Genomic DNA, 17,767 nt, shown 5'->3' with positions numbered 1-17,767 from the left:
AGTGTCCGACTCTTGGTGTCGGCCCAAACCATGATCCCAGGGTCCTGGAATCAAGCCCCATGTCAGGCTCCACACTGAGCATGGAGCCTGCTTGAGATTCTCTCCCTCTCTCCCTCTGCCTCTCCCCTGTTTATCTTCCAACACACACTCTTTCTCAAAATAAAGTAAAAAAAATGTTTTTTAGGGGCGCCTGGGTGGCTTAGTCGGTTAAGCGTCCGACTTTCGCTTGGGTCACGATCTCGTGGTTCGTGGGTTCGAGCCCTGCGTCGGGCTCTGTGCTGACTACCAGCTCAGAGCCTGGAGCCTGTTTCAGAGTCTGTGTCTCCCTCTCTCTCTGACCCTCCCCTGCTCATGCTGTCTCTCTCTCTCTCCTAGAAATAAATAAAAATATTAAAAAAAAATGTTTTTTAAAGTATAAAATGTTGAAAATTTGCTAAGAGCCAAATTATCACAGGGATACATTTACAAGTGCTATTATAACTCCTGCCATAATTATGAAATAGGTACATGTTCCTTCCTAATGGGTATTTGCATTTCAACCTCAGAAAATGGGAATGATATTTTCTTAGAGTTTGTAAACACTTGAGACATTCTGCTGAGAGGTTCTATCAGCAGCACTGACACAGCTGGGAAGGGACGGTACCTGTCCGAAGCTGGACCATCAATTTCAGCAAAGTGTATTGCTTTGCCTCTCCTTCCTTTTTCCTTGAATTCTACTGCAGGTATAAAACTGTAATAGAAATGAGAAAATTAGGAACCTAACTTGTCGCCAGGGGAGACTAATCCTATCACGACAGTAACTCATGGAATCTCAGGACTGGAATATGAGTGGAGCGTGAGGAGAATCTGAGGCACAGCGGTACTCAATTCATGTACTTACATATGGAACAACCATGTAGAAAAAAGGATTAACATTTCAGACTTTATATTCAGCCTCTACGTACCAGCAGCCTCTAGAATACCACCGTACACAAAACATTTCCTTCTGAAGATGTTGTAGTAACTTCACAAAAACAGAAAGTTCGCGATAAAGTTTGAGAGATGTTTTTATTTATTGAGCACTTGTGCACCAAGTGCTTCTAGGCACGATCTCATTCAATCCTCATAGCAACTCTATCAGGAAAATATTACTATTCTAGCCATTTTTCCACATGAGAGAAACTGAAGTTCAGAAAGAGGTAAGTAACTTGACCAAGATCACTCAGCAGGTGTCAGAGTCAGGACGGGGGGCCAGGATCTCTAGCTGCAGAGCCATGTGATTTCCTACCAGGCAATCCTGCCTCCAAGGAGCATCTCAGTTGTCCATGCTGTGGGCTGCTGAAAGGGCCTTGACCATCTCTTGGAAAGTGTTGGGACCCTTTACTTAATTTAGGGTGTCTTAAATTCTATAGCCGCACAAACATTTACTAAGCAGTAATGGGGCTAAGTGACAAGGGGCCACAACTGAGCAACAAACATATACCATGAGGCCACACTCTGTGTCACGCATTGCTCTAACATTGAAAATAAAATGGTACCTGTTAGAGTCAATGCACAGACTTTGAATGATATCCGCAAGTGCTGAATAGAAAACCCAGAGAAACATTTCTTTAAAAAAAATTTTTAAACATTTACTTACTTTTGAGAGACACAGAGACAGACCATGAGTGAGGGGAGGGGCAGAGAGAGAGGGAGACAGAATCTGAAGCAGGCTCCAGGTTCTAAGCTGTCAGCACAGGGCCCAATGTGGGCTCAAACTCACAAACTCTGAGATCATGACCTGAGCCGAAGTCAGATGCTTAACCATCTGAGCCACCCAGATGCCACCTCCTGCCCCTGAAAAACATTTTGTAGACCAGCAGGATGTGGTTCCTGCCTTTCAGAGTGCATTTTCTCCGAGAATTGTGGGGTCTACCAAATACACTGGTTTGGAAGCCCACTGTGGATTATGAGTTTTATTTTTCCACCTGAAACAATGCCATGATGATAACACAACCCAGAAGCCTAATCTCTGCCCACAGTGTCTTGTGTTTCTGCTAGGCCTAAGTGTTGGTAAAGTAATAGAAGCACATTCCCCCAGACTTTACTCATTCTCTGAAGATGGATATCAATCATATATACTCTCTTTCTCTTCTTGTCAACACAACAGTTTTGTGGTTTTTTTTTTTTTTTTTTTTTAACAACCGTGTGTTTTTGTTTTGTTTTGTGCTGTTTTGTGTTTTGACACAACAGTTTTAAAACAACTTCATTTGAAAATCTTCTGGGATTGATGTTACTCACAGAATAATTATTTTAGAGAAATAGCTCCCCATGGGAATAATAAAGTTAATCAGTTTGATTGATTCTTCTTCCCAGAGTTTCTGCCTACCTCCTAGCAGTGTTCAGGTTGTAGAATAGGTTAGCTCCTAAAAGCATATACATCATGACCCCACAAGGGAATGATTCTTTGCACTTTTCAACTTTTTTTTTTTTTTTTTTACAGATAATTGGCAGCAGGGGTGCCTGGGTGGCTCAGTTGGTTAAGCGTCTGAGTCTTGGTTAAGCGATCTGACCCGGCTTAGGTCATGATCTTGTGGGTTCATGAGTTCAAGCCCCAAGTCAGGCTTTACACTGGCAGCATGGAGTCTGCTTGTGATTCTCTCTCTCTCTCTCTCTCTCTAATCCGCCCCCACTTACACCGTGTCTCTCTCAAAATAAATAAATAAACTTTAAAAAAAAAAGATAACTGGTACCAAGTTGATCAGTGGATGATTTCTAAGGTTTTCATTGTTTCTGGTGCTCCTCTTATCCCTGGTCTCCTAGGATTGGGTATTTGCCAGGGAAGGTATATTGAAATACTGAGGGGGTGGGTGGGAAAAAAAAGAAATGGAAGAATGTGAAATGCTGATGGTGGCTACTGCTAAAAAGAGACAGGGGATCAGAAGGGGCAGAGAGGTGAAATGGTGATGAAGAGATCTAGCTTCCAATCTGTACACTTTCATATTATTTGAGTTTTTAAATAAGAATATATTGACTTATTACCTGCATAACTAAGAAAAAGTTGATAGAGACACATATAAAAAACACTATTTAGTTGATATGTTATATTGATGGACCATTTAGATCATCTTTAACAGAATAATAAAATCCCCCAAATACCCATTTTCCAATGGCTCTTTGAAGCCATTTCTCCTGCACAAGATGCCTTGTGCAGATTAGTACCTCCTTCTTTCATATAACCATCCTAAACAAGGAGACAAAGTTGTTTTCACATTTTTCCTTGGACCATCATATTGTTTTAGCTACTTACAATCCACTGGCCATTAACCTTCCCACCCCAGGCTAAGGAAGTCATTGGCCCTCCCAGGGTTTCTCTTCTCTAGGAGACAGGAGAAGACAGATACACCCAATAAAATTGCTGTCTCCTGCCCTTTTCTCAGTCCTATCCCTACAAATCAAAGTTTCCTGTCCTATTTGCCTGAGATGATTTGAGATGAGAGCACCTTAAAATAAGACACTAAGTGCCTGTCCTTAGCCAAGAGTCTGACATGTATTGCTAAGCCTCTAGTCCTTATTCTCTGACCTTTGGACATGCCTTCCCTACTTCACACTTGTCTGAGAGGTTTTTCACTTGACTGAAGTCATTCCCTACCTTGACTGGCAGGAAGGATTTCTCTCTGTTGAGGGCCGTGCCGTAGCTCTACAGGCAGCCTATGCTCACAGTGCATCTGAAATCACTAGGGAAGGGTCATAGTAATAACTAAAAGCTGCCCTTTGACTCGTACCTCTGATTGGCTGCCAAACAGCAGTCAGAGCTAGTTCTGTGCCCTCCAGCAGTCTCCACAGTCTTCCTCTCCTGCCGGCAACCCAGTTAGAATCTGGTCCTTTCTCAGACCACATTTTGTTACATTCCTAATATTACAACATAATCATGTCATTTCCCTTTGCCCTCAAATAAGTGAGGAAAAAAATCATACTTTCCCCTAGAACCCACCACTAAAATGCAGAGGTTGGACCACTCTTGGCTTCCACACAAATTGGAGCTCCTAATGGGTTGTGAGTTGGTTATAAGACTCTTCTCTCAGGCCATGATGAAAGATGAGAGAAGTTCGGGGCTTCTGGAGGTACAGTTTCCTCAGCTGTATGTCCTCAGGGGAGTCAATGACCTTGAGGTATTGAAGAAAGGTATTTCCTCTTTAACAAATAAGAAATGGGCATCCATAATGATGAAGATATGCAACACACTCATTTACTCCTCACAAGGCATTCTGATTTCATTTTATAGACAAGGGAACTGATAATTAGTGAGGCTAAGTAACTTGACAAATGATAATCACCTAATAAGTGGGAGAGCTAGGATTTGAACCCAAGTCTTCCTGCAAACCACTCTCTGAGGTCTTCTCCTTAACTGCCTATTCAGAAATAATGACTGGGATGCCTGCGTGGCTCAGTCAGTTGAGCATCCCACTCTTGATTTCAGCTCAAGTCATGATTCCAGGGTCGTGGGATTGAGCCCTGCATCAGGGTCCACAATGAGCGTAAAGCCTGCTTAAGATTTCCTTCTCTCTCTCTCTCTACCACCCCTGCCCCTGCTCGTGCACGTTTTCTCTTTCAAAAAAAGAAAAAGAAATAATGACCATCCTTTCCCTACCCATTACTGTGTGTCTACTTCTTGTGTGGAGGTTATGGATGTCTTATTTTATTGATACAGTTATTCCCTCTCAGGGTATTGCCAGTGACAGAGAGAGCCAGGTCTTCTCTGAAGGATAAGATTTCCAGTGCCACAGGAGGAAGTCAAACTTTCACTCTCCACAGATGACGCAATTCTCGATATGGAAAACCCAAGACATTCCACCAAAACACTGCTAGAACTGATCCATGAATTCAGCAAAGTCTCAGGATAGAAAATCAATGCACAGAAATTGGCTGCATTCCTATACACCAATAATGAAGCAACAGAAAGAGAAATCAAGGAATCGATCCCATTTACAACTGCACGAAAAACCATAAAATACCTAGGAATAAACCTAACCAAAGAGGTGAAAAATCTATACACTGAAAACTATGGGAGGAAAAAAAACAATTGAAAGCTAATGAAAGAAACTAAAGACAACACAAAAAAATGGAAAAATATTCTATGCTCCTGGACTGGAAGAACAAATATTAAGATGTCGATACTACTCAAAGCAATCTACATATTCAATGCAATACCTATCAAAATAACACTAGCATTCTTTACAGAGTTAGAACAAACAATCCTAAAATTTGTATTGAACCAGAAAAGACCCCGAATAGCTAAAGCAATCCTGAAGAGAAAACCAAAGCTGCAGGCATCACAATCCCAGACTCCAAGCTGTATTACAAAGCTGTAATCCTCAAGACAGTACGGTACTAGCACAGAAACACTCAGGTCAATGGAACAGAATAGAGAACCCAGAAATGGACCCAGAAATGGACCCACAGAAATGGATGAGTGTATGGCCGACTCATCTTTGACAAAGCAGGAAAGAATATTCAATGGAATAAAGACAGTCTCTTGAGCAAATGGTGCTGGGAAAACTGGACAGTGATATGCAGAAAAATGAACCTTGACTACTTTCTTACACCATACACAGAAATAAACTAAAAATGGATGAAAGACTTAAAGGTAAGACATGAAGCCATCAAAATCCTCGAGGAGAAAGCAGGCAAAAATCTCTTTGACCTTGGCCACAGCAATTTCCTATTCAACACGTCTCTGGAGGCAAGGGAAACAAAAGCAAAAATGAACTCTTGGGACCTCATCAAAATAAAAGGCTTCTGCGCAGCAAAGGAAGCAATTGGCAAAACTAAAAGGCAACTGACAGAATGGGAGAAGATATTTGCAAATGACATCAGATAAAGGGTTAATATCCAAAATCTATAAAGAACTTATCAAACTCAACACCCAAAATCACATAATCTAGTGAAGAAATGGACAGAAGACATGAATAGACACTTCTCCAAAGAAGATATCCAGATGGCTAACAGACACATGAAAAGATGCTCAACATCACTCATCATCAGAGAAATACAAATCAAAACCACAATGAGACACCACCTCACACCTGTCAGAATGGCTAACATTAACAACTCAGGCAACAATAGATGTTGGCAAGGATGCAGAGAAAGAGGATCTCTTTTGCACAGCTGGTAAGAATGCAAACGGGTGCAGCCATTCTGGAAAACAGTATGGAGGTTCCTCAAAAAATTAAAAATAGAACTACCCTATGACCCAGAAATTGCACTACTAGGCATTTATCCAAAGAATACAGGTGTGCTGTTTTGAAGGGGCACATGTACCTCAATGCTTACAGCAGCACTATCAACAATAGCCAAAATATGGAAAGAGACCAAATGTCCATTGACAGATGAATGGATAAAGAAGATGTGGTATATACATACAATGGAGTATTACTCAGCAATCAAAAAGCAATGAAATTTTGCCATCTGTAACTGCATGGATGGAACTAAAGAGGCTAAGCAAAATCAGTCAGAGAAAGACAAATATCATATGACTTCACTCATATGAGGAATTTAAGATACCAAACAGATGAACATAAAGAAAGGGATATAGTAACAGAGGGTTACTAGAGGGGTTGTGGGAGGGGAACGGGCTAAATGGGTGAGGGGCATTAAGGAAGACACTTGTTGGGATGAGCACTGGGTGTTATACATAGGGGATGAATCACTGGAATCTATCCCTGAAATCACTGTTGCACTATATGGTAACTAACTTGGATGAAATTTAAAAATAAGTTAATTAATTAATTAAAACAAAAGATTTCAGGGGCGCCTGGGTGGCTTAGTCGGTTAAGCGTCCGACTTTCGCTTAGGTCATGATCTCGCGGTTCGCGGGTTCGAGCCCCGCGTCGGGCTCTGTGCTGACTGCCAGCTCAGAGCCTGGAGCCTGTTTCAGTCTGTGACTCCCTCTCTCTTTGACCGTCCCCTGCTCACGCTGTCTCTCTCTCTCTCCTAGAAATAAATAAAACATTAAAAAAATTAAAAATAAATAAATAAATAAATAAATAAATAAATAAATAAATAAATAAAACAAAAGATTTCCAATGCCCACTCATTCAGGAAAGATGCCAAGAACTGCAAGCCTGGGAAGAGGAAAGAGATCATCTTTGCTGAACTGGAGAATACCTCCAAGTCTGCGAACTCCTGTTTGCTAGTAGGTGTAGTCTTCATGTGAAAGAAGACTAAAATCCCAGAAAGGATTCCCAGGGTCTGAAATTGATGGGATAAAAACTGAATGCCCCTGAGATCAAGCTGTTACTTTGCACAGCAAATTATCTGGATTTATAACACTTTAATATTCTTCCCCATTGCTGGCTGTTCTTTGTCTCCTTCTAAAAGCTCCTCTTCCTGGACATGTTCCCTAAATGCGAGTCTTTCTCAGGGTTCCGTCTGGTTACTCTTCTTACTTCTCTGAGTAATTTTATCTATTCCGCTAACATTGATAACTTACAATTATATATTTAAGGTTCAGCTCTTTCTTCAGACTTATAAAATGATACATCTACCTACTGGACACCTTCCCTTGGGCATCCACCACCCACCAGGTGGTCAAGTTGCAAAATGGTGTCATCCTTGCTTTCTCCATCAGCTGTAGCCCTCACAGCCCACTAATCACTTAATCCTTAAATACATCTCAAATTTGTCTACTTCCCTCCCTTCCCATTGCCACCTTCTTAGTTTTAGCCATCATTATCTGTCAACAGAATTTCTGCAACTGCTTAACTCATCTCCTGCCTCCAGTCTTGTTTCTCTCCAAGCTAGTTTCCACCCTGTAGCTAGAGTCATTCTTCTAAGATGTAGTTCCAATTAGTTTACATCTGTTTTTCTTTTTTTTTTTTTAGCCTTTATTTTATTTTGAGAGACAGAAACAGAGAGTGAGCGGGGGAGGGGCAAAGAGAGAGGGAGACACAGAATCCGAAGCAGGCTCCAGTCTCTGAGCTGTCAGCACAGAGCCCGATGCAGGGCTCAAACTCATGGACTATGAGATCATGACCTGAACCGAAGTCAGACACTTAACCGACTGAGCCACCCAGGCGTCCCTTTATCTCTCTCTTTAAAACCTTTCCAGGACACCTGGGTGGCTCAGACCATTAAGCGTCTGACTTCGGCTCAGGGCATGATCTCACCGCTAGTGGGTTTGAATCCTGCGTCGGGTTCTGTGATGACAAATCAGAGCCTAGAGCCTGCTTCTGATTCTGTCTCCCGCTCTCTCTCTGCCCCTCCCCCACTCGCACTCTATCTTTCTCTCAAAAATGAATACATGTTAAAGAAAATTTATGCTGATGCATAAGGGCACATGTACCCCAATGTTCACAGCAGCACTCTCAACAATAGCTAAAACATGGAAAGAGCCTAAGTGTCCGTCAACTGACGAATGGATCACGAAGATGTGGCTTCTATACAATGAAATGAGAAACAATGAAATCTGGCCATGTGTAGCAATGCAGATGGAACTTGAGGATGTTATGCTGAGTGAAATAAGTCAGGCAGAGAGAGACAGATACCATATGTTTGCACGTATAGGTGGATTAGGAGGAACTTAACAGAGGACCATGGGGGAGAAGAAGGGGAAAAAATAGTTGGGGAGAGGGAGAGAGGCAAACCTCTCATGAGAGACTCTTGAATGCCAGAACAAACTGAGGACTGATGGGGGTGAGGGGGAGGGAAAGGGGGTGATGGGCATGGAGGAGGGCACTTGTTGGGATGAGCACTGGGTGTTATATGGAAACCAACTTGACAATAAACTATTTAAGAAAAAAAAAAGAAATTTTAGGGGGAAAAAACCTTTCCCATGGCTCCCCAGTGCCTTCTGAATGAAGCTCAAATTCCTCAGCATAGCATAGCATGTGAGACCTTTCATGATCTTCCACTCACACCTGCCTGGAACTCTATATCCAGCTTCTTGAACCATGTACAGTCTCAAATACGCCCCTGGGCCCTCTCAGGATAGGGCTTTTGCACAAGCTGGGCCTTCTGCCTAGAAGACACTCTCATCCAACCAAATCTCCCTTTACCTTGCTAACCCCTATTGCCCTTCAGGTCTTGGCTTTGACTTGGATATCACGTCTGCTGGGAAGCCTTCCTTGTCCGCTCTGGACTTCAGGAAATGGCCCCATTTGGGTACTGGGTCAGTGTACCTGGGTGAATGCAGTTTTCTGCAGCCCTGGCCCCAGCCCAGTGGTGGCAGGGATGACAGTCACTAACGAATGGGCCCTACGGAGAGCAGCAATCTCAGGGGAAAGAGTTAGGGTCATAGCACTACTACCAAAAGATTTTCTTTCCAACAGAAGCCTAGAAGGGTCTAGTTTACTTTCGGTAAGAAGGGCAGCATACCCACCCCATCCCCAGCCCCTGGAACTGCCCAAGTCCTCCTGCGTCGTGTCTCTTCCTCCACCATACTCGGTGTGAAGGTGCTCCTATCTTTTCTGAGCTCTTCTGTACTCTTAATATTCCCTGCTCCTTCTCTTCTGTTCCATCTCTTCTTTTTCCCAAAACAAACAAACTTGAGATTTTTCTACATTTAAAACAAAACCAACAAAAATCCCCTTCCATCAGGACTGGATCCCCTAGAGGCTACCATCTCTTATTTTCCTTCTTCACAGGTAAACTTACTGATAAAAGTACACGATTTTTGCTAGGTTTTTTAATTTAACTTGTTAAATCCAAAGACCTGTTCTTAGTATTTGTCTAAACCTGAGCTCTCTTTAGCATCTGACACTGCTGACACTCCACACAACATCCCCTTTCTTAGAAAAACTTCTGGGATGCCTGGGTGGCTTAGTCGGTTAAGCGTCAGACTTTCGCTTAGGTCATGATCTCACAGTTCGTGGGTTTGAGCCCCGCGTCGGGCTCTGTGCTGACTGCCAGCTCAGGGCCTGGAGCCTGTTTCAGAGTCTGTGTCTCCCTCTCTCTCTGACCCTTCCCTGCTCACGCTGTCTCTCTCTCTCGCCTAGAAATAAATAAAACATTAAAAAAATTAAAAAAAAGAAAAAGAAAAAGAAAAACTTCTCATGCTTTCAAAGTCCTACGTGTCTCAAGGTTTTTTCCCTTACCCTTCCTTAATTATTCTTCCTCTTTGGCCAGCTCCTTTTTCTCTGCCTGTCTTTTGTTCCTGGGAGCCACGTAAAAATACCTATCAAAACATGTACACTTGATCAAAAGATATATCAAACCAATTACAATGTACGGAAATTATTTGGATCCTGATTGGCACAAACTTAAAAAAACACTGGACAGCGGCACCTGGGTAGCTCGGTCAGTTAAGTGTTCGACTCTTGATTTCAGTTCAGGTCATGATCTCATGGTTTTTGAGTTCGAGTTTGAGTTGCGAGTTGTGAGTTGAGTTTGTCAGCACGAAGCCTGCTTGGGATTCTCTCTCTCTCTCTCTGCCCCTTCCCTGCTCACCCGTGCTCTCTTTCAAAATAAATAAATAAACTTAAAAAAAAACTGGACAAGAGTAGATACCTGAATACAAACTGAGTACATGAGCTATAAAGAGATTACCATTTATATTTGTAAGTGCATAAACAGTAAGGTTTTTTGTTAAGAGAGTACTTATTTTTTGAGATACATACTGAGATATTTATAGATGAAATGATATGATGTCTGGGATTTGCTTAAAGACAATCCAGAGATGGAGTAGATGGGGTGTGGATGATATGAAGTTGACCTTAATTTGGTGACTGTGGATGCTGCCTCATGGGAATGCTGGGAGTTCATTACACCATTCTCCCACTTTTGTATATCCTTGAAATCTTCCAATATACAAAGTTTTTTGGGGGTATCTGGGTGGCTCAGTCAATTGAGCACTGGACTTCAGCTCAGGTCATGAACTCACAGCTCATGAGTTTGAGCCCCACTTTGGGCTCTGTGCTGACAGCTCAGAGCCTGGATGGAGCCTGCTCTGGGTTATGTGTCTCCATCTCTCTCTTGTGCTCTGTCCCTTTCTCTCTCAAAAATAAATATTAAAAAAAAGTTTTTAAAAATGTTTACTGTCTATTTATGTATACATAGAGAGAAAAAGAGAGAGAAAGCAGTGAAGGGGTAGAGAAAGAGAGGGAGAGGATCCCAAGCAGGCTCCACACTGTCAGCACAGAGCATGACATGGGGCTCAGACCCACAAACCACGAGATCACAGCCTGAGCCAAAATCAACAGTCAGATGCTTAACTGAGCCACCCAGGCACTTCTCTTCCAATACAAAAAGTTTTAAATGTTTACATTACTTAAAAAAAATTTAATAACACTGTAAGAAAAAAACTAGCAAAATCAGACCTGCAAAGATTTTACATACTGGAATAACCAGTCACACTGAAAATTAGTTTGAAATATACTGGAAATTAATTTCATTTACAAAGAATCTCAGTAAGTCCCACCTTCAAAAAAAAGAGGCTTGAGATGGCCTTTAAATATACATGAAGACTGAGGAAAGGGCATGTAGGCACTTAAAATTTATAACCACGTTTTCTGGTGTTGTAACATGTATTTAACTTGTATTTTGACTCCCATTATTATCTTGGCAGTCTAATCCCAAAGCTCTTTCTGTCTCTCTCACTGTCTACCTCACACACACTGAATGTGATATTTCAGGAGCTAGACAACAGGATTTTGTGACATGTCTGCAAACAAAAACCAGAAATCACCACTGTGGAAATGACAAACCACTCAGCAATATCGAAACAAATATTCTATAAAATATAAACTTTTAATTTTTTAGATTAATTGATATTAAAGGTCATTTTATTTATGATGTAACTATAAATTACATCTGCTTAGCCTTTCCTGACCTCTAGCCCCATTTGTCCAACAGCCTAAGAGACATACGCGTGTGAACATGTCATAATCACCTCAGACACATCACCAGTTTTCTCTATTATTCTGTATACAGGGGAAGGGCAATCCCAGCCACCCAATCACCAAGACAGACACTGGGAGTCAACCGCAGCACTTCCTCTCCCTCTCCCTTCACATCCTATCGATTCTATCCCAAATCCCGTCACTTCCACCTCTTGTATATTTCTTAGTCCTGTACCCTTCTCTCTCTTTCTTCCTAACACAGACTTTGTGCCGACTCACGGTTTCGTACCTATACAGCTATCTGTAAACCTCCCACAGCTAGCTTTTAAACTGGTCCCCTGCCTCCAGCCTTCCTCTACTTGAATCTAGTTGGTTTGCTGAAATATTCAATAAACATCTGGTTAGGGCCCACTCTGTGAAGTTCTGTAGACAGTTCCTTCAAGGGACACAAAGATGAGTAAGACAGTTCCTGCCACTGAGGGGCCTACAGTCTAAAGGAGGGAGACTACTGTCCATGGTGGGAAGGACTCTGGCATCAGACAAACTCTGGTTCAAAATGTCAGTTGTGCTACTTCCTGGCTGTAGGACTTTGGTTCAAGTCTCTCTTGCTCAGTCTCCCTGGGCCTTGTTTCTTCATCTCTAAAATGGAGATACTCATGCCCACTCTCCATGGCTGTTTCAGAATTAGAAAACACGCAAACGTCTGCCTCATAACAGATACGCAGCACAGCAGATAGTGCCTAGTATTGTTAGTTTACTTACGCACTTAATAGAATCAGATTTTCTCAACGAGGCTTAAAATCATTAGTTTTTTCTAATTTAATAATTTTACCTTGTAGACGTGACTATCTATTGCACAGCAAATGTAATACAGTCCCATTAATGTAAAACTCTTTTTGTATAACTCAAGGAGGCAATTTCATAAAGCAGTTAAGAATATGTGCTCTGAGCCAAACAGACCTAGATTTCAATCATCTTAGTCACCTGTGAGCTGTGTGATTTGGCCAAATCACTTACTTTTACTCCAACCGCTTAACCTTTGACTTCAGTTTCTTCATCTATAAAACTGGATGAACATGAAGCTTTTTCAAAGGGTTGGCAAAGTGATTAGCACAGTGTCTGGTACATAGGAAGCAGCTGATAAATGTTATCAGAAAATGATATCTGGATGACTGCTCACCAAAATGGTTTTCTCCAGATGGCTGGATTTCAGCAGTTATTTATTTTGCTCATTACATTCTTCTGTATTGCTTGAATTTCTTTTCTTTTTTTACTCCAGGCATATGTAATTTTTATAAAAGCTACAATAAGGTTCTCATAAAATTTACCTTCTGAATTCAAGAGTTCTGGTTTCATCTTTCCAGTACCACATTCCCAATCGTAATCCCAATTGCTGTAAAATGAAATGATAGCAGCAAACATAATTAAAAATTCAATTTACATACGCAGGTCATAATGAGCTTTTAACAATTCCCACTAGCCGCTCTTTATTCAATAAGGATGTAGAATCTTCAAGTGTTGCAGGGTTTGTTTTTAACTTGAAACCAGGCTTTTATCCATTTTGTTTTCAGGTGTAGTTTCAGTAGAAAAGATGAATGAGGGAAAGAGGAGGAGAAGGAAGGGAAGGAAGGAAACTTCTCTAAGCCTGCACTACTATCTCAAGGCTCATCATAGCAATTTACGATGAACTGGGACTCAGGCCACAATAAACTGATGCCCAGCGCGGCCTCAGCAGAGGAGAGGAGTTAAGACCCTCATAACAGGGGAACCTGCTCTAACCGACCCCGCCCAGAGGAAGTGGGCAAGGAACCAGCTTACTTTTTCAGCAGTGGTAGCTCCCAGCCCACCAGCCTTTTCTTTCCGCGGATCGCACCCCCAGCAGGACAGCTTCCTGCGCAGGAAGGCTATTTATTTTACAACCAACAAATTAGAGGTGGTGAGGTGGAACTTTCATAAACCTCTAAACATCCCGGTAAGGAGCCAGAATTCAATTCTGCCCTTTAGCCGAGTACACCTCCATAGTTTCGGTTTCGTAGGCAAAAATGCCCACATCTCTGAGTGCCGCCGGGTCGGGGCTGAGGGGCAGGGGGGCGCGCCGGGAGCCGAGGGCCGGGAGGAGGCGGCAGGGCCGGCCCTGCCTCTGCCTCGGGGGCGGGGGCGACCAAGACTGCGCTTACCTCCGCCAAGGAAGCCCCCTGTCCTTCTATCCGCTTCCTCCGGGGATAAAACTCCGGCACCGACATCTGATGCATGATCTCTCGAAACCAACCTCTCAGGGTCACCCAGGCAACAGCGCGCCAGCGCGGGGCAAACGAGACCGCGGGGCGTAGGGCGTAGGGGGGCGGGGACATGCTTCGACCGCCGGCTGCGCGGCGCCGACGCGCGGGCAGAGACGCGCCGGGGCCCCGAGGCTGCGCACGCGGGGCGGGGGGCGCCTCCGCCGGGCCCGGCTCTTGCGGGGCTCCGTCAACTCTCTGACTACCTTTGCTGGGGCGGCTCGTTTGCATTTTCGTGCTGAAGCCGCCCGGGGGTTATTTCCGATTCTTCCCGGCCTTCCAACTGTGAAGTAAACCCTTCGTAATTGGAATTGTTCGTAATTGGAATACCAAGATCAGTTCCATAGGGAAGATGCCTTTGTCGCGAACATTAATAGCACTAAACTCCAAATCCAGGCTGGGATTAGGTCGATGGGGGTGTCGGGGAGGTTCAGGGAAGGATGCGTGGAAATACGGTTTCTTAACTTGGTTCCGCTGCATAACTAGATGGGTTTGTCCAGGACAAGGCAACTCTGAACCTCTGTCCGAAGATACCCAGATCAGGAGTTAGGAGGATGTTTAAGGAGTAATGTGTATAAAGCACCCCCTCCCTTCCGTGCAACCCACCCTTCCGTGCTCTAAATTAGTGTCGCCCTAAGAAACGAAACTTGGTTTGTGTCAATGAGTGTTCAATTACATTTTTACATGTCGCTTTTCACTTTTTCTTTTTCTTTTTTTTTTACAATTAGTTTATGGTCAAGTTGGTTTCCATATAACACCCAGTGCTCATGCTTTTCACTTTTCAAATCATGTCTTGTAATTCCTTCTTTAACTAAGTAGATATGCAGACTTTGGTATTTCTTTTCCCCTCCAACGCTGATGTAAGCAATGCTAGATATCGCTACATGATTGAGAACGCCTAATATCTTCTGCCTTGGTTTTATCCCCATAGCCTAGTAAGGTAAAGAGATGCTCAGGAAATAGTTGGTAACTATACTCCCATACATTTAAAAAATAGGGGAGTAGTCAACCCACTGCTTTCCCTTACCTCACCCTCCCACTCTCACTACCTGATAACACACAATCACTGGTTACAGTGGTATAAAATTGTAATCAGCTAGATTCATGGTCCACTCCAGTCCACTGCTGTTCACATTGTATGGAAACCCACCTATCCCCCGGCAGTGGGGCTTTGAGGCTGTGGCCTCAGGACTGGCCTATTACATACATGAATGGCTCACTTGAAATAGGAGTAAGAATATCCCAGTTACCAAGAGTTTTTCACCTAACAATGTATGTAACTTGGGGTGGGGAGGACATTATGAGCTGAAGCTCCACATGACTGAGAGACACCAAGGACTCTGCGTAGAATCCATTCACCACACAACCAGTATCAGAAAGACCACACTTCAGTCAACCTCTTTGGTTTATCCCAGTGAATGAAGAAATGCAAACAGACAACCAAAGACCTTTTATACTTCACCATAGATTAACTTCAAGCTCTCTAAGGTACAAAACTAAGGTAAAAAAATGAGTTGCGAACTCCAATGATCTACATAAAAAGAGCATGACAAAAACAATTTTCCCTTTAAAAAAAAAACTCATGATGTTATAAAGAAGGGACAAAGGTACCATTCTAAATATATATAACAGTTTCAAGTGTCCTGTGAGGGAAAGATTTTTGTTTGGTTTTGTATTTGCCTAATGAAGAGAAACTTCTCAAGGTCATGTAACTAAGAGCATATAAGATAGAACTAAATTGCTGATCTCAGATTTTAGGCCCAAGACATTAACTGAATATAAAGTATGCTTATATATGAAAAAGTCATACTGGAGAGATTTTCCGGGTAGTATAATTCTACCTTTAAAAACTAACCTGTAAGGGGCGCCTGGATGGCTCAGTTGGCTGAGCATCTGACTTTTGATTTCAGCTTAGGTCTTGATCCTAGGGTGGTGGGATCGAGCCCACTTTGGGCTCTGCACCAAGTATGGAGCCTGCTTAAGATGATCTCTCTTCCTCTGCCCCTCTCCCTTCTTCTCTAAAAAAAAAAAAGAGAGAGAGATTTTTGGGATACCTTGGGGGCTCTTCCAGCTTCAGCTCAGGTCATGTCTCAGTTTGTGAGTCTGAGCTCCACGTTGGGCTCTGTGCTGACAGCTCAGAGCCTGGAGCCTGCTTCAGATTCTGCCTCCCTCTCCCTTTCTGCCCCTCCCCCTACTTGTGCTCACATGCTCTCTCTCTCTCAAAAATAAACATTAAATAAATAAAAACTAAATGTAAAAAAATAGCAATAGTACTTGAATATCAACTCCATTTTAGGTTGCTTAGTTCCCCAATCTTCAATTCATAAACAACCTAAACTAGAGAAGCCTATAGCTTTTTAATTTGTTCTAAGGGAAATACATTTCAACATTAAGCATCACCCCATTAAATCTCAGAAGTGCATATACCCTAAAGTATTCCAAGAGCTATCTCAAGAATAAATATTGGGCTCTTTTTCTAAGATCCAAAATTTTAAAGGAATGTATCAATTTTTCTGTATCTAATTTTAATGCTTAAGGAAAATCCTTCAAAACAGTTTTCTCATTCCTATTTCGACATTTTACAGAAGCAATTGAATATTTCTATTGTTCCTTAACCTAAACATATATATTGCCTTAGCAATTGTCTTGTGATGTATGGATTTGAGATTCTTTACAACTTTAATTCCAGTGTCCAAAAGCAAGGGGAACATGCCTCATGGCACTTTTATAAACTACATTCAATTCATAGGATAAAAGTCTCCCTGACATAATCATACAGGTGATACATTAAATATCCTATTATGCATGCTAAGTTTAAAGATGTGAACACCTGGGGCGCCTGGGTGGCTTAGTCGGTTAAGCGTCCGACTTTCTCTTAGGTCATGATCTCGCGGTTCGTGGGTTCGAGCCCCGCGTTGGGCTCTGTGCTGACTGCCAGCTCAGAGCCTGGAGCCTGTTTCAGTCTGTGACTCCCTCTCTCTCTGACCCTCCCCTGCTCACGCTGTCTCTCTCTCTCTCTCTTCTAAAAAAAAAAAAAAAAAAAAAAAAAAAAAAAAAAAAAAAAAAAAGATGTGAACACCTAAATTAATACCTCCTCATGAGGGTGCCTGGGTAGCTGGGTTGGTTAAAAGCATCCAACTCTTGATTTCAGCTCAGGTTGTGATCTCGGGGTTATGATCTTGTGGTCGATCATGGGATCCAGCCATTCCTCAAGCTTTGTGCAGAGCATGGAGCCTACTTGGGATTCTCTCTCTGTGCCCCTCCACCCCCCCCAAATGAACTTAAAAAAAATCTCATGAACAACTGTTAATTACCACTATACACATCAAACTAATGCAATAAAAAAAATTTAGAGTAAGCTTGTTTTGAAATTTCATGCATCTCAAATACTGTAAACAACCTGCTAGGTCTTATTTTGAAAGGTGTTTAGACTTATTGCTGTAAAACAGGAACTATATTAGACCTTCAGGTAAGAATTTAAGTGCCCATTTGAGAAATGTTCCTTTTTAATCCTTTAGAATTCTATATGTATTGCATTAGCCTTAGTCATGACTAGTTCCTAGTGTAACACTACTTTCAAGGTCAAGTGATGCTAATTATTCCTTAAACTGTAATTTAGCCTCATCCTAACATCAAGTACTTTTTCCATTGTCATTTGACTATGGCTGATCTAACATCTCCTAAGGAGTTCCCAGG

General features: G+C 42.3%; 1 protein-coding gene across 2 annotated transcripts in view; it reads right to left on the bottom strand.

Annotated features, from left to right (window-relative positions):
* PPP1R36 (protein phosphatase 1 regulatory subunit 36) overlaps window positions 1-14,073 on the bottom strand; it is a 31,022-nt gene extending 16,949 nt beyond the window's left edge. For both annotated transcript variants that reach the window (XM_039242118.1, XM_039242120.1), the window contains exons 1-3: window positions 13,973-14,073; window positions 13,124-13,188; window positions 644-730 (exon numbers count right to left, since the gene is read on the bottom strand). In XM_039242118.1, coding sequence (XP_039098049.1) covers window positions 644-730; window positions 13,124-13,188; window positions 13,973-14,047 — 227 coding nt within the window. In that variant the 5' untranslated portion in view covers window positions 14,048-14,073. The remainder of the gene's footprint in view (window positions 1-643; window positions 731-13,123; window positions 13,189-13,972) is intronic.
* Between the last annotated feature and the right edge of the window lie 3,694 nt (window positions 14,074-17,767).

Source organism: Hyaena hyaena, unplaced genomic scaffold (assembly GCF_003009895.1).
Source record: "Hyaena hyaena isolate Hyena2069 unplaced genomic scaffold, ASM300989v1 scaffold_208, whole genome shotgun sequence".
NCBI lineage: Eukaryota > Metazoa > Chordata > Mammalia > Carnivora > Hyaenidae > Hyaena > Hyaena hyaena.
The sequence above is the reverse complement of the archived record's forward strand: the minus strand, read 5'-3'. Positions and strand labels throughout refer to the sequence as shown.